This window comes from Lepidochelys kempii, chromosome 4 (genome assembly GCF_965140285.1).
Source record: "Lepidochelys kempii isolate rLepKem1 chromosome 4, rLepKem1.hap1, whole genome shotgun sequence".
Lineage (NCBI taxonomy): Eukaryota > Metazoa > Chordata > Testudines > Cheloniidae > Lepidochelys > Lepidochelys kempii.
In genome coordinates this window covers 122,557,186-122,582,617 of record NC_136383.1, presented here as the reverse complement: position 1 = coordinate 122,582,617, position 25,432 = coordinate 122,557,186, and the positions used below count along the sequence as shown (strand labels likewise).

At 41.7% G+C, this 25,432-nt stretch overlaps 1 protein-coding gene across 3 annotated transcripts in view; it reads left to right on the top strand.

Moving 5' to 3' along the window:
- Positions 1-25,432, top strand: part of CFAP99 (cilia and flagella associated protein 99) — a 107,894-nt gene that overhangs the window by 32,628 nt on the left and 49,834 nt on the right. For all 3 annotated transcript variants that reach the window (XM_073342717.2, XM_073342716.2, XM_073342715.2), the window contains exons 3-7: positions 2,302-2,446; positions 6,434-6,528; positions 14,455-14,567; positions 18,952-19,126; positions 22,758-22,838. In XM_073342717.2, the coding sequence (XP_073198818.1) occupies positions 2,302-2,446; positions 6,434-6,528; positions 14,455-14,567; positions 18,952-19,126; positions 22,758-22,838 (609 nt within the window). The remainder of the gene's footprint in view (positions 1-2,301; positions 2,447-6,433; positions 6,529-14,454; positions 14,568-18,951; positions 19,127-22,757; positions 22,839-25,432) is intronic.

The following is a 25,432-nucleotide window of genomic DNA, read 5'->3' as shown; positions in this document are numbered from 1 at the left end:
ATTATTTTGTATATAGAGTCATATTGACACTTTAAAATGACAAATTATCACCATAAACAAGGAGCATTGCCACTGAGAAGGAGAAATCAAAATGTGGACTATATCTTTTCAGAAGATGCATTGAGCTTTGTTTACTTCTTGCTAGCATCTCTAAATCAAGGAAGCATTATTTTCCTGCCACTCTTCCCAAAATCAGTTGCCCTCCTTGTAAATTTGTTTAATAGAAAATTGTACCGGGCATTAGACCCTATTACAATATTCTAAAGGTGATTTAGAATGGAAATATTTTCAATATAATAAAATGCATTTGAAAGATTGTTCAGCATGAGATTCATCTATGCAATTCACCACCACAGATTCTTCCATGCCACTTAAATCTTGCACTGGGTTTGTGAGGGGGTGTCACAGGTAGAGTGTCCTTGCAAGGGGGCCTCTGAACCTTCTGTATATTTCACAAAGGGTTTTCAGACAGGTGACTGTGATGGGTTGGACTGCCCATCCAGGATGCCACCTGATGTACTGGGGTTTCACTGAGCCTGCCTGCTCCACTAGCCTGGGCTCCCTCTCCCTGTTTTGTTGAATCAGGCTCTCCAGCCTCTGGCAGCACACACACACAGGTAGGGACGCACCAGCTGTAGAATCACACAGAGTCTGCAAGTAGCTCTCTATGGGAAGAGTCAGCTAGGAAATTTCCTAGCACTCAAGTGCACACGGCCTTTGTGAAGTAAACCCAAAATAATATTGTTGTGCGCTGTATAGAAAGATCTGCGCAGCGCAAGCTCATAAAAATTCACCCTCTCCCTCAACGTGGAGAGAGATTTTGCCCCCCCAGATATGAATTGCACAAACTGGGTTTTGAAATAAATTAAAAACAAGTTTATTAACTATAAAAGATATTTACATGATTATAAAGGATAGCAAACAGAACAAGGCAGATTACTGAGCAAAATAAACAAAACACGCACACTAGGCTTAATATGCTCAAGAAACAGATTACAAAATGTAATATGTGACCCTAAATGTTGTTTTAGGCGAGTTGCAGAGTTTCTGTAGCTTAGAGTTCCAGTTATTTCTCTTTATAGACTAGACTTCTGTCTTAGTCTGGACTCAGCCCTTGCCTTTCCCTCAGCTCAGTTCCTTTGTCTCTTCAGGTACTTTCATCTGTCTTTCTTCTTGGGCAGGAAGGCAATGGAGAAGAGTCCTGTTTGCCTTACTCCCCAGCCTTAAATAGAATTTACATAAGGCGGGAAGCCTTTGTTTCCACGGGAAAAGAACCAGCAGTGTCCAAGGTGGTACTTTTTACTAGGTGACATTATCACCTGACCTTGCAGTGTCAAAGCAACCATCAGACCAGGTTTATTTACAATGTTCACAGGAAGGAACTCTTGGAAGATGGGGGATCCACATCTTCAGAGACTTGTTGTTTTTTTCCTAATAGACCATTAAGGCTGATTGCTTACTATCTGGTGGGTGTCTCCAAGTATAACCACAGTTGTAATTGTAACATAGTCAATATTCCTAACTCCAGATACAGAAATGATACATGCATACAAATTGGATAATCACATTCAGTAAATCATAATCTTTCCAATGATATCTTACATGAGTCATCTTGCATAAAATATATCTTAGTTATTCCATATTCATATCATAAGCTTATTTCTATAAAGAATATGGAGCATCACGTCACAGTGACAATGGAGACCAATAAGGTAATATGCACAGAATCTACATTAACAAGGATCCTGAGACTTGCACATGCAGAATGTATTAATTGTATGGATGGCCCGTGGCCACTTTCTCCATCCGATAAGTTGAAGTAGCAACCTCAGAGGGGTACTTCCCCTGGCCCCTGCCCTGATTCTGGGCTTCATTTCACCTCCCCAAACTACAGACACTTCTCCTACATACAACCACATTACTTGGCATTATGTAGGTAAAGAGAATTTCCCCGTGCAAGAGCAAAATCTCATTGGAGGTTCCCCATTCTATTGGGTGAGTTAGTCATTGATCATAGCTCAAGGACAATACATTACTTTACATATACATTTTCTTTGCATTAACTGTTGACTTTCACACATCATTTGAGGTTTTTTGCTAAATGCATGTCAGCAGATTAACTGAAAGTCAAAGATTTTTTTCTTTTAATTTTGCTTTACAAAGGCCATTAACTTCTTAAAGTTGTATTCATTTTTAAAATAGTTTTAAAATTGTGCCTCCTCCACCTCAGTCAGTGCTGTTTGATTTAATATTTTGTTCCCTGAATTCATTCATCATTACTTATTTTTTGTATCCCTCTAGACCCTTAATGTGACAGATGGAGCATTTGAGTTGGAGACTCTAGCTGGATGTATTGAATATAAACCTTTATTGGACATAGTAGTCAATGCATTTTTTGTTCGGGATGGGAAGCATTGCCTGTTTTCTGAGCGCAATCTCTATGTGGGTAGGTATTCTTTTAAGCTACATAACGTAGTATAACTATGGAACATAAGAAAGATACATTATTTCAGTTGTTCAGGTGTTACGATTAGATTCCATGTTAAGCATTATCATTTGGTCAGTGCTGTACAAAATATAAAGACTTGGTCATTCACCAGTGATCTTACAACCTAAAGGCCAAATCCTGGAATCCTTTCTCAGTCCAAACTCCCACTGATGGGAGTTTTGCTTGAGTAAGTACTGCAGAATTTGGCTGAAAGTTAGACTGATGGTACAGTTCAGATACATGATCATATCCATCACTAGAAGAAAATAAAGTATCCAGGTGGTGCAGATTTCACTTAAAAATTTTCTGCAACAGCCTCTGTGCTGTCCCACTTATGGGATCTAGCACTTCTATCATCGCACTGCAGAATTGTATAGCAAAGCCGTGTCTGCTGAGAGAGGGGTGTGACAGCAGTACTGTCATGCTAGGATGACCACCAGAGTTCCTTTGCCACTGACACAGACAGCTAAACAGAATTCTTTCTTTTCCGTGAGCTAGTTAGCCTAGTTTATTATTAGTTAGGCCCAGATTTTTAAAGGTATTTACTAGGCATTGCTCCATTCAGCACTGTAATGCTTAACTGACTTAGGCTCCACTATGGCTTAAGTCACTTTTGAAAATGAGACTTAGGCTCCTAAGTCAATGAAAGGTTTTTGTAGTGTCCCAATGCACAGTTTTCTGGACCTTTCAGGGGTTTAAGTCTTTATTCTATCAAAACCACTACGGCACCGACTTCAGCATCAGCAAAAACATCAATACCGATCTTCTCCCAGCACTAGAGGAACCTTCTTTGGCACTGAGAACTTTCCTGGTATGAACCTTCTCCCAGGCCCCACCACCTTCAAGGATACCCATGTTTCAATCAGCGCAGATAAGACTAGCGCTGTTGGCCCTGGCAACATTGCCTCCCCAAAAAGAGTGCTATGGGTATGATAACTGTGAGGAGACTTCTTCAGAGGAAGTGGAGCAGTCAGCCATCAAGTATTATACCAATGGTATGTCCCCTGATGATCAAACTGGGACTTCGTCTCTCTTCATAATGAACAGAAGCAATTTCAGGAGCTGACAAGGAGAATTACTAATACCCTTTTGTTACAGACTGAGGGGTCTGCACCATCTGATACCCTTTTTGACATCATGGAATTGCATACAAAAGACAAAGTCACCTTTCCTAATCTCCAAGGACTATTCAAGCCAGCAGAAGACATTTGGCTCTTTTCTGTGTGCTTGCCACCAGTATCAAAAAGGGCTGATTGTATGTATCCTATACCTTCAGAGGGCCAATTATTGTTACAACATCCACTGGCCGATTCCATGCTGATCTCGACAGCTCAGGAATTATCTAAAAGTTACAGAGCATCTGTGACTGCTCCCTTTACATAGAGAAGGATGGAGGACCGGATCCCATTGGAAGAAAAGTTATCTTTTCCACTTCTGGGTTGCCAAGTGGCAAACTGCCAACTCTCATGTTCAGATATAATTATGTGTTATGGGACACCATTAACCCTATTCAGTACTCCTTACTGGATGAACAAAGGGAAGCAACAAAGTTTGGTCACTGAAGATAGACATACCCAGAGGGCAGTTTATGACACTTCAGACTCTATTACCAGACCTGTGCCCACTGGCATTGCTCTAAGGAGATATTAATGGGGTAGGTCATCAGGCCTTGCTGCAGAGTCCCAAAAACTGATAGAACTCCACTTTGAGGCATCAGCTCATTTTAGTGATAAAATGGATACGATTCTGCAGAAATTAAAACCAAGAGAGTTAAAGCCCAATCTCTAGGGCTTTTCCAGTCCTCATCTCTTCAGAAAAGAAAATACCTTATATGTTGTTTCAGTTCCACAGGCAATCCCCTTCTGTTCAGCAGCAGCAGAGCACTCAATCCCAGAGAAGATACCAATCTTCTACCTTTTCCAGGATTGCTCCTGCGAAAAGTCCACAATACAGACTGCATATTGTCCTGCTGGTGGTGGCTACGCAACATTGTGGGCAAGATGGCTGAGAGTCACACACTTCTATCTATGCAATTTGGACCACATCTCTTGACCTTCTATGATGCCTGGTGCAAGTTCACTTCATATTGCTGGGTACTAGATATCATCAGTGGTGGTTACTCAATCACATTTTACACCAGGCTTTCTCACATCCCTCTCCCTCTCATGAAAAACTTCTGTGGGAGAAAATAAGCTCCCTTCCATAAAGGAGGCTATAGAAGCGGTTCCTCCATTGCACCAAGAGCAGGCATTTTACTCCAAATATTTCCTAGTGCCCAAAAGAGATACAGTCTGAGACCCATCCTGGACCTCAGAATCTTAAGCAAATTTATGAAAACCTTCAAGTTCAGGAAATTAATAGCTAAATGTGAACCTCAGCTATCATGATTCAGATTCATCGTACATCCAAGAACATTTTAAATGATACCTAATTATCCACAGTTCTCCATCATAAACAAAGAGCTTATGTTTTTCAGTGTCAGAAGCACATAAATGTGACCATTAAGCTGACTATTGCTGTTCCTGGATTGGCAGGATTGGTCCTGTTAAAGACCTCCATTAATCAGGTGGAAGTCGGGGGGGGTGTCCCTGAATATTTTCCCATATGAACAAGTTGAGAGTCCAAAGGTCATTGGCTTAGATTTTTCTAAGCTGCTTGTGACGGTCCTTGCCAAGCTTCATTGACACTTAGATTATCAAAGTTGTTTATCATGGCTGTTACTATATGTGAGCAGATTTGAATTTAATAATGCTCTTATAAGATACATCTGTATACCACTAAGACCACTTAAATGTGTTGCTATGCTGAAACAGAAGATTGATACTCTGTTACCATACACTGACTTGCCTCCTGCACATTGGTCAAGATTTGCTAATAGTTACCATGCTGTGGTATCTGAAATACTGCGCTATAGGCAAATCAACTAAAGCCTGGTATGTTCCTCAGGGCTACCACTGTGCTACAAGGGTTCCTTAGCTTCACAGGATCAGAGAAACACCATAGACGCTTCTGCCAGTTCTGGGGACAACTCTACGCTTCTCTGCCTTTTCCTTCATTGGCCCCTATTTGCTCAAGACTAGAGCTGTGTGGGAACTGCAATTGCACACGAAACAACATTTTTTTGAAAAAAAAAATGCTTTGGATCAATTGAAATGTGACATTTAGATTTCAACTTTTAATTTTTTTTAAGTAAAAAAATAATTTTCAAGATGAAAAATTGTATTGAAATGAAAAGATGAAATGTCCCATTTGGAAAAAGTCAAAATGGAATGTTTTGAGCTTATCAAAATGCTTTTCTTCCCCTTTTTAGGAGCAAAACTTCATTGAAGCAACATATTCCCACAAAAAGTTTCAGTTCCAAAGAAACAGCATTTCCAACAGAAAAACTTTCTGTCACAGAAACTTTGACCAGTGGTACTCAGGACGCATTTGGTCCCTTTCCTCTCCAGCAGCTTACACTGCCTTAAGTTCTGTTCCTGCAAGGCATAGAACACCTTTAGGAGTTTAGCTTGAGCCCTACAGAGCTTCTAAACTTTGCAGGAGTTGATCTTCCAGATATGCAAACTCTCAATTGTCTGAAGGCTACTCCACTGCCTTCAGATAACTGTGGTTTGTTTTGTATTTTTCTGTAGTTAAAAGCTTCAGATCTTCAGCTTGTGTAATTCCAGTGGAGCTATATTGATTTACACCAGCTGAGAATCTGGCACAAAATTGAAAATAACTATAGTATCTGAGAGTCGGCTATGATAAGACAAACAGGGATGTCTTTTTAATGGCAATCATTATATAGCCCCGTTATACAGACGAAAGGAAAAAAATATTTCAAAATTATTAATAATGAAAGTGCCAAAAGTGAGTCACATGATTTGGTTTCAGCCATAGCCCCATGGTCAAAATCCAAAAGTGTAATGAATATAAATAGTTTTTATATGTGTCTTTTGATAGTTATTTGCTATTTGGCCACTTTTCAACTGGAGGAGCTTGGTCTTCAGCAATTCAGCAGAATTGTCAAATCTCTGGACATTGCTAAAATGCATAAGGTAATGAAAGTAATTTCACTTTAGCAAAAATTTTAAACTAACATCACACCATGTTTTCATATTGTTTGATTAATTATTTTTTGAGTCGAGAGGTCTTTGCTGTGATTTTAAAAACTGTGGGTACTGTTCTTCCTTCACTTACACTCTGAACTTTTCAGCTTCTGAGTTAATTTAAATAAGACTGGATGAATGTCTTTTGGTTAAATGATGGGAAATCAATATTCTGCTAGCACAAAACTGCCGCACTTCCGAAGTCATACTCAGTTTATACTACTTGTTCATGATTTATTTCCATGTAAAGCAATAAAAATTATATTACATGGATGTACCATGGGTAAGCTCTAATTGTCTAGATGTCTGAGGAGACATCCAAAACACTGAGGTTTTGGGTAATTGGCATTTCAGTTCATAAATACATTTGTGTTCAGGGGAAAGGCAAATTTCAGATAACTGGGATTTATCTATACAGTCTTTATACTTATTATCCTGCTCATTGTGACTGCATTGCCTTTCCAGTGAGCATAGTTGTCATGTAGTATAAGAGAAGAGAGCAGGCTAGTCTGGCTGTGTTATGCATCTGAAGGCATTGGCATGGAGTGTTTCCATAAAGTCAGTTCAAACAGTAATGATGTAGTTCATTAATTGTTAGGGATAAGAATACAGGAGATGTGGCTAGGAAGATTATCAAAATCTGATGGGCAAATGACACTTTCTTTAAAAAGTTCTCCCAACCCCCAGGACTCTTTGTAAAGATTTCTGGGGAAAAACAAGTGGTTTGGACACTTCTGGAGCTCGTGTGGCTATCAATGATATTTTACTTTGCAAAACATCTGATTTCTAATCCATACTGGTCACCGCTCAATGATTCCATTCTCTTAACCTTAGGTGGCTGGAGTGCCAGTGTCCCTGACACTATTTTGCTCCACACACATTTATTTTCTCCTTCCTTGCGTACAATATACCTATTCCATAAAGGAAGGTGTAATACCAAGTGACCTTCCACACTGTTTCTTCTGGTACACTTTTTTCCTCTTGCATCAGAGAAGCTTTTTTGTCTCTAGAGTGATGCTAGATTAGATGAATGCACCTGCAGCAGAGGATTTAGAAGCAGCAGTTGGTCCCCCAGCAACAGGGACAAAAACAACAGAAGGCAGATTTGCAGCCGTAGCAACAGCATGAGGGTGGCAGACAGAATTCTGGGATACCCTTTGGGGATGTTGACCTATTACAACATGCTAAGATCCTCCTGTCCTGAGTTCATCTTGCGTTTTAGTTGAGATGCAAACTAATGTTTCATGTATATTACTTAAACAGATTTACTTTATCTAATGAACATAAAAGGAGATGTTTCTCCAGATCATGGGCCCAACTGTGTGACTCTTAATTATGCAAGTAGTCCTTACTCATATCAGTAATCTTTCTGAAGTCTAGGGGACTATTTGAGTGAGCTCTACTTGTGTGAGTAAGAATTGCAAGATGGGATTCGTATTTGTAAATGCTGATAAAATAGAGGAAAAACCCTTCCTCCATACCAGAATATGGCTGGGTATTTTGATTAAAGCAAAATAATTAGGAATACTAGACACATTTCAGTCTGAATGGAAAATTAGGAATCTGTGCATTAGGAATCTAAACATGGAATCTATGCATGTAATAAGAGAACATACAAGAGCTCTTTAAGGCCCTATACCTATAAAAATATTTTACAGGAACAGGTTCCAATCCTGCAATCTCAGTGGGATTCCTCTTATGAGAAAAGATGACTTGCCTATTGGTTGCAGGATCAGGACTTACTGTTTTTATTAATCTGTATTATTCTTATATGTATGTGAGGAAGCTGAAGGGTTTGTATCTTAAAGACAAGGACAAAAGAGAGACAAAAATGAAGAAAATAACTTTGAAATGTACTGTGCCATTAGCCTTACACCTCTTTATTTTTATGTCATTTTAGCACTTTGTTGACTATAGTGCTGTGCAGCAATAACTGATCAGCACAAAAATACATACTGACTTAGTGTTTTGTTTATTTTTAGCCTTCGGGAATCTGTTTTGTTCTGTCTCACATTCTGAATCCCTTCAACCTTGACAACTGCTAATAATAATGACTTTGTAATGTGCTTTGAGATCTACGGATGAAAAGCACTAGGTATTTTCAATTATTATTACTGTATTATGGGTTATGCATGTAATAATGCCTAAGTTAAGATTTCCTAACACTTCCCATTATAAAAAGCAGTCGTGGCAGGTCCACAGGGAGCATGACAACCTACTACCATTATCAGTTACTCTGTTAGCTTACATGGCTGAGGTCTGTGCTGTGGATATAAAGGTTCCTACCTTACTGATGACCCAAGTCAGTGTCAGTATGATTCCATGTGATAGAATTTCATTTTTTTCAGTTTGCTTTTTTAAAAACTTAGGAAATACTCTACAAAAAAATTACATTAAAGATTGTTATGGTTGCAAAGTGAAGTACATAACCAACTTTAATTCACCACCCCACCACCACCTGCCCCCTGGCCTTTGTACATTACAATAATATCTTTAATTACATGATCACATACTATTTTATTACTTCAGTAATATATTAAAGCACTACAGTGGGCAAAATTAATCCCTGGTGTAATTCCATTGGTTTCAGTGGAATTACATGAGGGATGAATCTGGCTCATTGTATTCTATGAGTAGTGAAACTTGGAGCACTTGAGGACAGGCTATCAGTGCCTACACTGAAGAAATTATCTTTTTACCAGGCAGTGTGTATTTCAAGATGAATAAGCAAAGTAAGGTCATTACCAAAATGATAGCTCTGTGACTTCCCTTACACATTTGATACCAATAACATCACAAGATAGCAAAGACACAAATAATCACTAATGAGGATGCTACTTATTTACACATGACAAAAAGGAGGACTGAAATGCAATGGAATTTTTCTCATGGCTCATTAAATAATTGGTCAACAAAACACAAAAGTTCCCATTGTTAAGGAATGAAAAATGCACTGTAGGTTCATGGGGCTGGACTCTACCCACACTTGCACTCTGTGCAACCCTATCATGTGGATCATTAAGGCCAGATTTGTGGACTTTGGCTCAAACAACCTCCTAGTCAGAGCTGGAGGTTGGCATACCCTGGAATGTGTGTCCAAGAGTGGCATTCAAAGCCTTCTCTGGCATGGCACATAAAGAGCCTCTACAGGGCTTATGCACAAACCCCTGATTCTTTCTGTTTTGTCTGTCCTTGAAGACTCATGCAAGAACACACTGGTCACTAAAATATACATCATCGTAGCAAATATCTTAATTATACCTTTCACAACTCTCTGTATATTTTAGAGTAACAGCCGTGTTAGTCTGTATTCGCAAAAAGAAAAGGAGTACTTGTGGCACGAAAGCTCATGCTCAAATAAATTGGTTAGTCTCTAAGGTGCCACAAGTACTCCTTTTCTTTTTGTGTATATTTTAGACAACTCATAGTGTTTGATTACTTAATTACCCATTTTTCCCTAATAGAGTGTGAAATCTTCATGGCCACTATGTAATTGGACTAGCAGCAGGAAGCCTCCAGGGACAATAGCCACCTGTCAAAGATATATGTAGTCTTGAAGCCATGTGGCTCCCAGGATATTAGCAAGACCGGGGGAGCGGGGAGTGATGTAATATGTTTTACTGGACTAATTTCTGTTGGTGAGGGAGGCAAACTAGTCTCTCACTCACCAACAGGAGTTGGTACAATAAAATATATTAGTTCACCCATCTTGTCCCACCTGCTAATGATAGGTTTCAGAGTGGTAGCCGTGTTAGTCTGTATCAGCAAAAAGAAAAGGAGTACTTGTGGCACCTTAGAGACTAACAAATTAATTTGAGCATAAGATTTCGTGGGCTAAAACCCACTTCATCGGATGCATGCCGTGGAAAATACCGTAGTTCTCTGTGTATATATATATCTTCCTATTGTATGTTCCATGGCATGCATCCAATGAAGTGGGCTTTAGCCCACGAAAGCTTATGCTCAAATAAATTTGTTAGTCTCCAAGGTGCCACAAGTACTCCTCGTTCTTTCTGCTAAAGATAGCAGTTAGAAAATTATGTACAAGTCGGTGCTGCCAACCCAAGAACAAGAGTTGTTAAAAGTCAATTGATCTGAACTTATTTTTCTTATAAACTTTGTCTGCTTTGGATAAGAACTGATTCATTATCTTTTATCAGTATATATTATTGTTTCATCTGCCTTGAAATGGTAGCTGCAAGCACCATGCAGATGATGATTAAGCAAAGATCCAGGGGGTCTAGGCCCTGCAGTCAGAGGGAGCTGAGAAAGAGCAGTGAATCAGAGGCACAGCGGCAGGTGGTAGCGCAATGCACAAGTGATTGCTGCCTGATAGGGTGGGCTGAGTGAGAGGAATATCAAGGACGCAGGAAGGGAAGGAAGAAAAGAGTCCATATGGAAAGAAGGGTCTGCCAAAGAGCAGCAGTCCTTGACACCAGCTTTGGTTTAACTAAATCAGTTTAAAAACACCCCTTTGGATTAACTGGTGCAACTCAGTATGTAGATAAGGCCTTCAGTACATCACCACTATGGAAGAATACTGTGACATTGGACCTGATTCTCTTCTGCCTTGTGCCCTATGTCAGGGGTGGGGAACCCTTTTTCTATCAGGGGCCATAGACCCACAGAAAAAAATCAATCACAGGCCACACACAAATAAAAAGCAAAGGTCTGATCCAAAGCCCATGCCGTTGACTACCCCGGTCTTTGGATCAGATGCTGTGATGTTGTTCTTGCCGTAAATCAGCCCTACCATCCCCTGCTGCTGTCGTGTGGCTCTTCTCTGAATTCCCCCTGGTTTGTCAGTATATTTCTGGGGGGCCCAGAGCCAAGTGCAGGAATCCCAGGAGCGTGGGGGGGCTCCTCCCCAGAACTGGACGGAGAGGAGCTGTCCTCCCCCTGCTCCGGGGTGGATGTCCCAGTGGCTAGCCAGGATGGAACACTTGGATGGGCCCCGACTTTTGGTGGGTGGGCAATGACAGGGGGCAGGGGTGGGGGAGAGGATGGAATGGGGCTGCGTCTCCCCTGCCTCCTCCAGCTGGCGTTGCAGGGGTGATGGACCCAGGCACGCACCCAGCTCTGAGGGGAGACGCCTCTCTCCAGCAGCAACGGCTTCCGTCCCACCGCCCCACGCCAGGCCTGGCTCCCCAAGCAGCAGGCCTATTTTTTTTTAGCATTCCTCTGCCATCGCTGGGCTGCCCGCTTGCTCACCCACCCTACACCAAGCGGCGGATTAGCCGCTATGCCAAGGGGGTGTGCCCAGGAGCCCCCGCCAATTGTGGGGCCCTGAAAAAATGGGAGCCCCTGCACCCCCACCCATTCTGACTCCCTGCCCAGCGCGCCTGCTGGGGAACAGTGTCAGGGTGCAGGGGCTTGCCCCGCTCCGCCCGCCTGGTGCTCCAGTCAGGGATCGGGGTCAGGGCATGGGGGCTTGCGAGCGGGCACACCCCCGTGCTCTGACCCTACTTCCCGGCTGGAGTGCCAGACAGACAGTGCGGGATGAGCCCCCAACCCCACTCCCTAGCTGGAGCACCCGGCGGGCAGAGCAGGGCGAGCCCCCGACCCCACTCCCCAGCCGGAGCACCAGATGGTCAGAGTGGGGCAAGCCCCCGCTCTCTGGCTGGAGCTCTCAGTGGGCAGAGCAGGGCGAGCCCCTCAACTCCGCTTCTTGGCTGGAGTGCCAGGCAGGTGGAGTGGGCTGAGCTCCCAACCCCTCTCCACAGCTGGAGAGCCAGGCTGAGTGGGGCGAGCCCCGGACCCTGCTTCCCGGTTGGAGCACAGGGTGGGCGGAGCGGGGCAGGGCTGGATGAAATTAAGCAACGGGCGGAATCTGGCCCACGGAACATAGATTCCCCACGCTTGCCCTATGTGGTGACATTTACACCTGTGCAAAATGGGTGAAAAATGTTACTGTGCTAAGATGGTACTGTTTTACATCCAGTTTGCACAGATGTAATGACAATATAAGATACAAAGTAGTAGCGAATCAGACCTATTGATTCCACAGGGGAGGATCCTACATTTCCCCATATGCAGGGTGTGGTAAACCCAGGACAAACAGCTACAAAAGGGGGGTAGTAATTAGTCCCAGGGGTTTAAAAGGCCCCTCCCTATCCACTAAGGAGAGAGAACTATGGGGCAATAAGGTTCAGCTGGAAAAGGGGTCGCTAGGGAACCAATTAGGTTCAGCTGACTCCAACTACTTGGGACCTTTTTAAACCCTCCCCTGAGTGGTAGGAGGGGGAGAGTGAGGGGAGTAGGGAAGCTGCCTGTAGGCTGTTTGTGAGAAGACACCAAATCTTCCCAGTAAGGAGGCTGCACTTGCTCCCCAGAAGGGAAGGAAAACAAGCACAAGGGAGTGACTGAGGAGAGGAGTAGCAGGACCCTGTGCCACCAATAAGGATTTGCCTTGCCCCAATCCTGAGTCTCCAAGGCTAAAAAGGACTGAGATGAACAAGATATTTTGCCACAAGGGAGAATGATTTGCTAGACTGGCTAGGAGGAAACATATCTCATTGCTGTAGAGCTAACAAAAAGTATTCCACCAAAATGAGAATCACAAATAAAACAACATTATCCATACCCTAGGGCAGGGGTTGGCAACCTTTCAGAAGTGGTGTGCCAAGTCTTCATTTACTCACTCTAATTTAAGGTTTTTGCATGCCAGTAATACATTTTAATGTTTTTAAAAGGTCTCTTTCTATAAGTCTATAATATATAACTAAACTATTGTTGTATTTAAAGTAAATAAGATTTTTAAAATATTTAAGAAGCTTCATTTAAAATTAAATTAAAATGCAGAGCGCCGCAGAGCGCCCCAGACCGGTAGCCAGGACCCGGGCAGTGTGAGTGCCACTGAAAATCAGCTTGCATGTCATAGGTTGCCTACCTCTGCCCTAGGGTTTCATTTTCATACCAGGCCTTTTTGGGCTGAATGGAGTGCCTGTGGTTTTCCAGAGCTTGATGGACTAGGTTCTTCAGCCTCCCAGCCAATATGCTCTAGGGTATTTGGATGATGTGGTAGTGTACAGGCTAAGATGTGCAATAGTTAAAAATGAGACCTAATCCTTAGGTACTTCCTTGGAAATGGTCCTGTCAGGCCTATAGTTAGCAAAGTGAAGGTCTCACAAGATTTTTCCACACTCACTGTCAGGCAAATCCTTTCATTTCTAAGAATTGTAATGGAAAGGTCAAAGTTCAGATTTGGAATTTATCCTGAAATCAGTGGCCCATAATGAATGAGAGTACCATATTTCAAGATTCTAGTTCAAAAGGCCATTTAAATAGTTAAAATTCTATAGAAAGGTTGATGACCTTTTGGTGAACTCCAATAGAAAAGTGGAAGTTCAAATGTTAGATCTTGTTTTTTCCAGTATTCGGAGGCCCACAATGTGTGTGTGTGCCAAATTTCAATCTTCTAGTTCAATGGAAACAGAAAATTAATTGTGTTAGTCATCTTTATTGTATAGCTAGATTTACTAGACTAGAATCATTTCTTTACAGTACCCAGTTTTTTTCCAGACACAAACTTGTGTCCCAGTATAGTGATGTTTTAACAAGCAGTAATTTGAAAACAAGGTCACGCTGCATCAAAACATCATCATACTATGAACATGGGGGTGTTTTTCAGGTCCATAAAAAGATTTTAGGACTTACTGATATCGCACAAGGTATGGCTTCAGGACATAAGGTTGTTGCAACAAAACTGAAATGCACCTACAAATACTGGGGTGTGTATTAATTACAATTGTAGTGTAATACACAAGCGAAGTCTGCAGCAGTGTTTCTAAGAAAATCTGTGTAATCTCCATGTAAATATTGCGTGTAACTCAATTCTTCAGTTCATCAAATTTGAAAGAAGTAATCCCTTGTTAGTTTCTTAGATTCTTCTTCAGTGTCTTGAATTTGAGTACATGGATAAAAGATGAATGGAGTCAGATATATGATTCTCTTTACGTAAAAGAGAACTGGATTGATCCATTGCTAGGGTAAGTACTAAATATTCAATATATTTGAAAGTTTAAAGGTGACATCATGGAAAAAGGTCCTCCTGAAAATTCAGTTTGCTTTAAAATATATTTCTTTGCAATTTGCTATGTTTATAAAACCATATGGTCCAATCCTGCTCCTATTGTAGTCAATGTCAAAACTCTTATTGGCCTCAATGGGAGCAGGGCAGACCCTTTAATTTATCCATAAGTGAGTTACTTAGCTCCAAGAAAAGTTCTCTCATAGATGTTACACGCTAGTTTCCCCAACCCAGAAAATGAAACTGGAACATATAATATTGAAATCAGAGTCAAACAACTATCTTCTAAAGTTAGGCTTTGATCCAGCAAAACTTTAAGCACATGATTAATCCCACTGACTTCAGTGATACAACTCTCATGATTGAGATTGCATACATGTTTAAGTGCTTTGCTGGGTCAGGACTCTAGGGCTGTCCAAGTTCAACAACGGTTCTAATATGTAGACACAGGGCCAAACTCTGTTAGGCTAAGCATATACCAGCTGGTTCCACTGATACAGAGTATAAACCATCATCTAACTCAGTTGTTATATTCAGTACAATTTAAAAAAACACTGTTTAGGTGGAGGCAAAGTAGTAAACACACTGGTATAAATTCTGTCTTGAAATACACACACAATTCCAGTAAAGTCAGTATGAGTTGCAGATGTGTGTGTGTGCTGGCAGAATTTGGCCCATTCCATCCCCAGTACAGTAATTCAAAACACAATGGCTGCTTCCAGTGATTTTTATAAATATTTTTAAATCTGGGATTAGTATTTCATTAGATGTAAGACCACTGAGCCTGATTGTCATTTACACTCAGTGTAAAGGGCCCTTAAAATGGACATAAATTAAATTTACACCCTCTTTGAGGGTGCTTCATACACTGTTAGAGTGCTGTAAAAGACTTGAGTTTTATGAGATTCAGAGGCATTGTTTTCATTAGTCTCTGTATCATCTGTTCCAAGTGTTGATCCCTCTTTTCGTACTGTAGATCCTGAGCTCCTATCTTCCGCTGAGGCAAAATTCTCAACAGGCACTTGGCCATAATAAGGAGTGCAGGACTAGGCCCATAAACTAGAAATATCTAGTAGATATTACACAGCAATGAATACTGATGGCTCTGCTCTCCAGGGGTGGCAGAAGCTTCTTAAAAATGGAAGGGCCACTGGCACCTGAACCGTGGCCCCACCCCCCACACCTCCCCTTCCCCGCAAGGCCCTTCCCCATCTCTTCCCCCAAGGCCCCGCTCCCTGCTCACTCTTCTCTGCCCCTCCCCCCACTCGCCCTTAGGGCTGGTAAAAAGTGGGGGGGCCATGTCCTCCTAGCCCCCCTGTTCCAGCGCCCTGCTGCTCTCAATAAGTGTATGTGTCTCATGTAAAAGTCAATGGGAGTTGCTCAGGTGCATCCAACCACCCAATTTGGCCAGTGGGTTTGAAATTTGCATCAAAGGGTTGAAAGTGTAACCACGAGTAATAAACTTGGCAGCTTCAAATGTGTTGAATGTACTTTTGTTTCCCTTTCACTGGGCCTGCTCCAGCTTCACTAAAGTTAGTGGAAAGAATCCCACTGACTTCAATGGGAGTTGGATTGCACGGCAGGCTAGATCCACAAAGGGACTTAGGTGCCTTGCCATCCAGTGGAATCCACAGCCCTGAGTTTGCTGCCCAGACTCCGTATACAGTGAATGGGGAGAGATCAGTGTCTAAGAAGGGGATCCACAAACGCCAGAACACCTAAGCTAGCCAATAGGAAAGGCTGAGGAGGGGGGTGGGTCATAAACCTCACCCTTCAAAGAGACTTAGAACCCTCTGCTGGAGTTAGGCACCTAACTCATATCTTGCAAAAATGCTGGAGCAGAAGTGGTGGTACGACCCTGTGCCCTATAACTTTTAGCCCAGTAGTTAGAGCATTCACGCAGGATGTGGGGGAGCTGGATTCAGTTAATCTCTCTACATGATGGTGCAAAGGGATATGAACTTGTTTCCCCCTGCTCTGGAGAATTCTCTCACCACTGGACTCTGGGATATTCTGGGGCAGGTTTTTCCTAATCTCTCCTGCTGCAGCTGTTTCCTGGTATATAAATAGTTAAATATGCACTGGGCCAGCGGAGGTGTGAGAATAATTCTATAGTCTAGTGGTTAGGACACCAAGTGGTCTCTGGGGGACCCAGGTACCAGTCCCCCTGTTTCAATGGAAATTAAATTATTTATACACAGTAGAGCAGTTTCAACAGGAGAGACTGAGAGAGACCTACCCCAGAATACCTTCTAGACCAATGGTTAGTGCTTTCTCCTCCAAGATGCAGCAAGGGAGACTTAAGTTCATAAAAAAAGAAGAATGGCCATATTAGGTCAGACCAATGTTTCAACCTAGCCCAGTATCCTGTCTTCCAGCAGTGGCCAATGCCAGATGCTTCAGAGGGAATGAATAGAGCAGGGCAATTTTCGAGTGTTCCAGCCCCTGTTGTCCAGATTCTGGCAGTCAGAGGTTTAGGGACACCCAGAATATGGGGTTATGTCCCTGATCATCTTGGCTAATAGCCATTGATGGACCTATCCTCCAGGAACTTGCCTAATTCTTTTTTGAACCCAGTTATACTTGTGGCCTTCACAGCATCCACTGGCAACAAGTTCCACAAGTTGACTGTGCATTGTGTGAAGAAGTACTTCCTTGTGTGTGTTTTAAACCTGCTTATTCATTTCATTGGGTGACCCCTAGTTCTGTTATGTGAAGGGGTAAATAACACTTCCCTATTCATTTTCTGCACACCATTCATGATTTTAGAGACCTCTATCATATCCCCTCCTTAGTCTTCTCTTTTTTTAAACTGAATAGTCCCCGTCTTTTTAATCTCCCCTCATATGGAAGCTGTTCCGTACTCCTAATAATTTTTGTTGCCTGTCTATGTACTTTTCCAATACATCCTTGGTTAGTGCCCTAACCATGGGTTAAAAGTTGGGGTGGGGAGACTTCTCTTGGAGCTGTTTTGTGTGGGTTTAGGCATGCTCAGAGCATGCCTACCAGATTAGGCCATGTGGGGGAATGTGTAGTTTGAGGATCCTACTGTGTCTTTGGCACGAGATAGATGCCTGAGTGCCTAGACTGAGATGGCTGTGCATATGCTCATTGGCAGAAATTTAACAACTAGAGGACTTTAATGGTGGAAGTTTAGGCACCTACAGAATTAGGCATCAGCTGAATGGGCGTTTGAGGATCTCAGTGATGCTTAAATGTTGCGTTTAGGTGTCTAAGACCTTTTGTGGATCTAACCCTGACTCCCAGAAGTTACCCATTGGCATTACATCAGAGTGATAGTACAAACTAAGATTCTGAAGCTCCTTTTACGTTCTCAGTGAGAGCTGAACTACGTAATAAGGCGTGGAACCTCATTACACTACCCCTCTCTAATATGAAAATCTGTTATTCAGTTACTCCCACCCTTTGTTTTGATGTGAGTGGCTATAGACACGTCAGAAGCCTATGTGCTCTTATTACAAAGGGGCTCTAAAACCAGAGAGAAAGAGGTGAAGATCACAGAAAAGTATTGGCTTCTGAAGAATTTGTGATACCAAGAAGGCAACGTCCCAGTTAAGCAATGTTGTTCTTTCATTGCATGAGACTCCCAAAGTAATGCAAACCTTCAATATTCAAGACCTGAGTGTTTATGTATAGGATACTAATATGTCTGTTTTAAGTATAGGTTCAAATTACATTAATGTATTCCCCATTGTCTTTGGTGGGGTTTGCAGTAGTGAAACTGAGAGGAGAATTTGGCTTTAAGCTGTGAACGTTTTAATTCTGATATACACAAATAATGCAAAACAAAAAACCCAAACCATGTTGGATGTCCCGCCAGCTCCACTTTTTTGTTTGAGGGATTTATTTACTCAAGCAAATTATTCCTGTCCTTCCAATTTTTGATTAAATGAGATTGTGCTAGCGATACACTCGCTCTGTCAGATAATATGAACAATGTTACTTAGACCATTGTCTGTCTTTGTTCTTTCATCGGTACCTACTTTGTTTGCCATAACTGCCTCCCTGACTCGCTGTCTGACACTGCTATAAAATGAACTTGCAATGTGCTGGTTTAGTCAGCATGGATTACACTTGTTTCACACAGATAAACAGTTTATTAGAAATAGACTAACTTTTGTTCAAGAAGTGAAGTAACATTTTGAGTGCCACAGTCTGTGCCACTAATCATTAATCAAATCAATTGATCAGTTCAGTTAATAGGGAATAAACAGAGCCAAAGTCTTATCAAATTTGCGTCACGGACAATTTCAGATACTGCATTATTATGAATTTGTATAAGAGAAAAAGTGAAAATAAGATTTAAAAGTATTTTTTTAAAGATGGCAGCCAAAAATAGAACAACTGATCAAGCAACTTGCTGACAAATTAGCGAATCGTGTTACCACTGTAAAGACTTCGACGGTCACAAAGCCAAAGGAATTTGATTTGACCACCCCTAAGCCACGAGCCATAACGATACCTGAGCCAATACCGTTACAGGAGAAGCATCGACCTGTGAGTGGTTTTTATTCCTTGGAAAATGTTAAGTTGTATGTGTTTTGTACTCAACCATAGTATATGGTTAACAGTCTCTTCCCTGAAGTTATCTGAATCTAAAATAATTGAAGAAAACCTACCAACACTGATGGAATAACAGGAAACACTTTGGTGTTCTGAATTGAAGGCTAAATTTGTAGAAAATAATTAATACTGTTTTTAATCGATGTAATTGGTATTTTCTAAGCATGTCATAGATACTCTTCTATAGCAAGGCAAGGAAAGGGTAGCAAAAAGGTGGCTCCTAGAATTGTTGGGAAAATTGGGATTTTTCTATGAAGCAACAGTTTATTCCTTGCCCCTTGAATGTGTAACTTAACAGGTTGCTGCCAGCCCATTTAATGTGTAGATTATTCTGCCTTCGGGGATCTACAAGTGCATATTGGAAATAAACCCTCAAACTGTAATTTTTTTATAAAAAATATATGGGTGTGGTCCTGCTCCCCATCAAAGTAAATGGCAAAGCTCCCAGCAATTGCAACATAGGCATAACCAACTCTAGATTTGCAGATCATCCATGAGGATGGAATTTCATTGCCTGTTATGTGGGTTTGTGGTGTACCTTAATGTTAATGAAAAGGAGTACTTGTGGCACCTTAGAGACTAACCAATTTATTTGAGCATGAGCTTTCGTGAGCTACAGCTCACTTCATCGGATGCATCCGATGAAGTGAGCTGTAGCTCACGAAAGCTCATGCTCAAATAAATTGGTTAGTCTCTAAGGTGCCACAAGTACTCCTTTTCTTTTTGCGAATACAGACTAACACGGCTGTTACTCTGAAACCTGCCTTAATGTTAATGGTTAGCATTTAATATGTTAATGAGTGTAGAGGTTCTCTTGAAGGCCTGACTGTTTGCTTTTCTAACTTAAGCAGTCACATTGGGTAATATTCTAATTTCAGTCACACTGGTGTAATTCTGGAGTGACACACATTCAGTAGTGGTGTTTGGTTAAAGTAAACAGGATTTGGGCTAAGGTTGCTATGATTCACTGAATAAAGACTCCATGGTTTACATTTAGTTTTGTAGGCAACTGAGTTTAGGGCTATAGCTCTGGGCAGTATCTATAGCCTTTTATTAGCACGTTAGGTTCTTAATAATACAAATGTTGAATGCTTACAAAAATCATTTTGCATCTTTGGGTAATAGTGCAATTTCATGGTAGCACATTGGTGGTTTCAGTGTGAAATCCCATTAATTCTACAAATACCAGGTTCTGAAAAATTGCATTTTATTAATCACTTACTCAGTGTAGGAATGAATCCTGTTGTTGTCACCTTTATATTGTACAGTCTCCCTGAGAGTAATTTTGCATTAACTCACATGTATTGAAGATCATGTGAGGTGCAAGGATTATATTGGATTTTATTTAAATTCAGATCAAGTCTGCCAAATTTAAGTGCTCATGAAAGGGGGAGTCTAATATCTTTGTCACAGTATGAGCAGACACTGCACTAACTTCCGGACATAACTCTGCAAAATGAGCTTTGATTCTAACCTTTAACCCCATTGTCACAACCACTAGTTCAGATCCTGGAGCCCTCCAAAACAGAGAATGATAATCATGTTGAATTGTCTATTAGTTTGCTGATATGGACTAGGGTCCTCTTAAAACCTAGGTTGAAACCATGATATTTCTTTTGAAGTTGCAGCAAACGTGGTTGATCCCTCAGTCAGACCAGACTGCAGGGTATAGGCTAGGAATATGGGCCCACACCCTTGGAATTGGCTAGTGTGTGATGGGTGGCTGTGCATCAAAGGATGGCCCAGAGAGAAATAGGCCGCCTCTTGTTTCACTCTGTATACTGCTGCAAATAAAAAAGTGACCTCATGGCCAAAGGTTTATAATTGCTTGTCTCCCTCCTCATTTACACACCCCCAGCCATTGCAGATATGGCTTTCCACAAAGAAAGCGGTTTCAGTTGCGATTTTCACAGACACAGAAGGGAGCTAGGGGCTCAACTTCCATTAATATGCAATGGTATTTGGATACCTAAATCCCCAAGGCTTCTTTGAAAATCCCAGCCATGATTTATAGTGTAATCTAATCCATTCCTTTAATATTAGTACTATTTATGGTGAAATTATTACACAACATTTTTTAGGTTTGTCTAGAATTAAAATGTATACATTGAAATGCATTAGGCCCCATTCAGCCCAGATAAAAGTTCTTGTAATTCCATTGGAATTGTACATATTAGGACCAGGGCCATATTTAGCCCACTCTTTATATATTTCCTTGACCTTGTCCCTTTAACTGTCTATTTTTTCTTAAAAATAATAACAAAATAAACAAATCCACCTGGCTAACATGCAAGATTCTGTCTGGAAATATATTGATGATGTAATACATAAACTCTAGAATCTTGTGTCAAAACAGAAGCTCTTAATACAATACACATAACACTACCCCTATCCTTGTCCATCTCACAACCTTAATTTTTAAGGAAATACATGAATGGTCACTGCCAAAGCTGAGAAGAGTTTACTGATCACTAGGTATAGTTTGTATTCCCTTCCCATCTTGCTCCCCCGCTCCTAGTTTATGTTCTCAAGGCACTGAAATTGCCTCATTTCCATCCAGTATAAAACATTACTACTTGTGTGTATAATTCTGAGTGGTTAAATAAAATTAAGTTGATACCTTACAAACCATTTGTCCAGTTGTCCCTTAATATTTAGGGCCATACTGTGCCTTTAAGGCACTGGTCTGTGTTGTAGGTAGTACAGAATTTCACAATCACTAGGGGAGCTTTAGGAGAGATTGTGCCTCCAGGAGCACACCTATTACATAATCCATTAGAAGGTTACATCATGCTGCTCCCTTCTGCCTTCATCCATTTGGTCACCTATTCTGGCCAGAGCGATGAGGGGGCATGGCCCAGTCTCTTCCACCTCTCCCACAGCAGTCCTCAGAGGCCAACCCATACCAGACATGCCCTTTCCTTAGACCCTTTGTTGGGTCATGTGGCAGACAGGTAGACCTTAACCCTTTCCTGGATGTTTTACTGTCCCACATTCCAAGATCTGACTACCTCTCTAAACCTGTGAATGCTGCTGTGAGGACCCTCTCAATCCTCCACCCCCAAGCAATTCTATACCCACAACTGGCAAACCCTATCTAGAAGTATAGTGGAGCAAGAAGTATGTAGGAGAGGACAGCTGGCCTGATTCTCCTTAAAGGCAACTTCAGGTTGATCTTCCCCTTTTCACTTTGTGGGAGGCACGGGGGAGCAAGCATAGGATTTCTTTCTCCTTTGGCTTTCGCCTGGCAAAGATGGACTTTTTTTTTTAAACTGTGTTAACAGCTCCTTTGGCTGAAAGCACCTGGAACAGGGTTGACAAGGCCTGGACAGCCCCAGCCAAATAGTGATGGTTGGTGGCTATCTATCCCTTTTATGCATTCACCCCTAAAACTTTACTATTCATTTTATGGCACTAATAGAAAAGAAATCACTACTTTTTAAATAATGGCTGTAGTTTTTCATTAGGGATAAATGCCCCCACACACACACACACACAGATTTATTGTTTGAAACATTCAGTCTTTCATACCTGTATTACAGAAATTTCTGCCTTTTTAATATAGGTTCCTCAGAGCACCTACAAACCTCCAAAGGAAAAACAGCACCTGCAGGAAATCAAGTATAGAAATCGCAGAAGAGCAGAGGTAAGTGTAGCATGATTTTATTTTTAATTGCCCCTCTCCAGCATCTGTTTATTCTTTGATGTAAGTTACAGTTTTCAGAGCTTTAGGGCTCTATCCAATGCAAAAATGCTTCTGCAGCTGCTGGGCCACCCCCTGTCTTGGAGCAATGAAGGCTGCTTCTTCTATCCCTTTCCCCCACGCTTTGTCTGTCTTGTCTATTTTATTGAAAGTTCTTCAGGGCAGAGACCATCTTCTACTCAATGTTTGTTGCAACACAAATAATAGCAGTACGGTTACAAAGGGTAGTGCTTGTGGAAGCAGCCACGTGATGTTGTCCTAATGTAGCCAATCAAGATTGCTCCAAATAAATTTGTTCATTTCTAAGGTGCCACAAGGACTCCTCATTGTTTGTTTTACAGACTAACACGGCTACCACATTGAAATCCATTTACATACTTGTTCTTACATCAGTGCCCAGTGCCATGTTGTTTCCCCCCTCCATCTGCACTGACCCTGTGAAGGTGTTTACGGACTGCAGATAGCCCAGTGAAGGCTCTTGCCTCCCCCATACCTGGCTCCTGCTGCACAGAGGGATTGAGGGGAAAGTTTCTCTCCTACTGTGTTGAGTAGTTTGAGGGGCATTCCCCACTGCTTCTCCACTACTCTCCAAGGAGAGGACATGAAGGAACTTGCACCCCACTGCTTCTGCTCTGCCCTACTATAATGAGGTATTAGTGGCCTTTCCGACACCCCATTGCATCTACTGCTTCCCCTGACTCCAGGGATAAGAAGTCAGGGTGCATGGCTGGGGTATTCCTCCAAGCCCTGCTTGTTCCCTCTGGCCATGTGGAGGGGGGCACTGGGGAACTTAACCAGCTCTGTGGAACCCTACAGAGATCCAGGAGAAGCTACTCCTTTGCTTGCATAGGACACACAGATAGTCAATGTGTGCAATTAACCATTAAGGCATTTAAAAATTTGACATAATTTCTGTTTCCTACCTGAGAAATAATTTCATAGCATCATCCAGTTACAGAAAAATCTGAGTAGCTCCTGACTGATCTGTAGTATTTGGTGCTGCACATACCTGAGAGCTCCTCCCCAGACCAGGCTCTGAGAGTAGGAGATCATCATGACTAGGAAAGCAGCAGAATTCAAGGCGCTGTGTGTTAAGAGAGAAGTGGGAGGGAAGGCCTGGAAAGGGCCCTGACACTTGATCTGCTCTGGTTATTTGAACTGATCCTGATTTTGAAATGAATCCTATTAAATAAGTCAGCTCTGATTAGATTTAAGGCAGATTTCTGTCTTCCTCTTCCTCTCCTTGGAAGGAAATTACATGGTAGCTCCCTCTCCCATCAGACCTCCCACAATGCAATCCCCATATAGAGGTGCTTTAGAAGCTTGATAAAAGGTCTGGTTTTTTTACATCTTTTTATCTATACTCTCCCACCTGCATTCCACAAATGCCTTGTTCTAGTTTTCACTGACTGATACCAGACAATTTATCACTGTACTAGCCTCTCCATGTCCTTGTGCAAGTTGCATTTGGTTCAGTTCCTGTATGTAGAATATGCTGAACTGCCTACCTATTTTGTTAGGGTCAAGCTTTCCTTTTGCCCTTTTGTTGCCCCATCTCATTATAAGCATCTGTTACTTTTAGGTTCTTCACTTTCCAGCAGTATTACTTTATTTTGTATCCTTTCATTATGTCTGTGTTGTGCAGAATGTACATGCTTAGTACACATTATATGGAAAGATTGAAAGGGGAAAGAAACAAAGCACATTATCTGGATTACCAAGAGTCTGAGATAAGTGTAGAATCACTTAACTAACAGCCACAGTCTCCAGTGGAGCAGATGCATGAATGCAAGCAACACAGCGGAAAGCCACAGCAGAAAGTGAAGTTGTTGTAGCAGCCATTTTTGTCACTCTGAAATGGCATAAAAGGCATTTAAAGCATTCACAAAGGTCAGTTCCTCAGACTGTTCACTAAATGAAGCTGAAATTGTGGCTCCTGAAAAGAAAGATGCATATGGAAATGTCACGGTCATAGAATTGCACATGTGACTGATGTATCAGAGCAACTCTAGAAAAGAGTGAAAACACTAGGAGCCTCTCCCTGTGCATTTTATCTCAGGGCTGATGCTACATGTCCAGCTTAGCATCATCACTCAGAGCCAGTGGAAAAGCCGGAGTGCTCCTTTCACTTCTGGGGCTGCATCATTATATGTGCTGTCCCCTTTAAATGGGTTCAGCTGGAGCTACTCAGACACTTGTGCCTCTTGGAGCAGCCCCTGGCACCAAGGCTTCTCTTCAACTACCCCACTCCACCAGTGCAGGAAAAGGAATGTTATCTTGCTTACAATGTGGAAACAAACACTGGTAATTGTGTGTTATATGCAGTGATGGGGCTTTCAACTAAGGCTCCAATCCTTCAATGAACTTCGAAGTCACTGGGGCTCCATTCAGGCATCCACCCAGGAGAGATGGTTGTAGAATAAGGGCCCTAACACAAGTTTTTCATCAAGGATGAAAATTCGTGTTGACTTCATGCATTGAAAGCTGATTAATGCACTTGCCCATGCACACAGAAATGGAGCTAAATTTTTTAACAT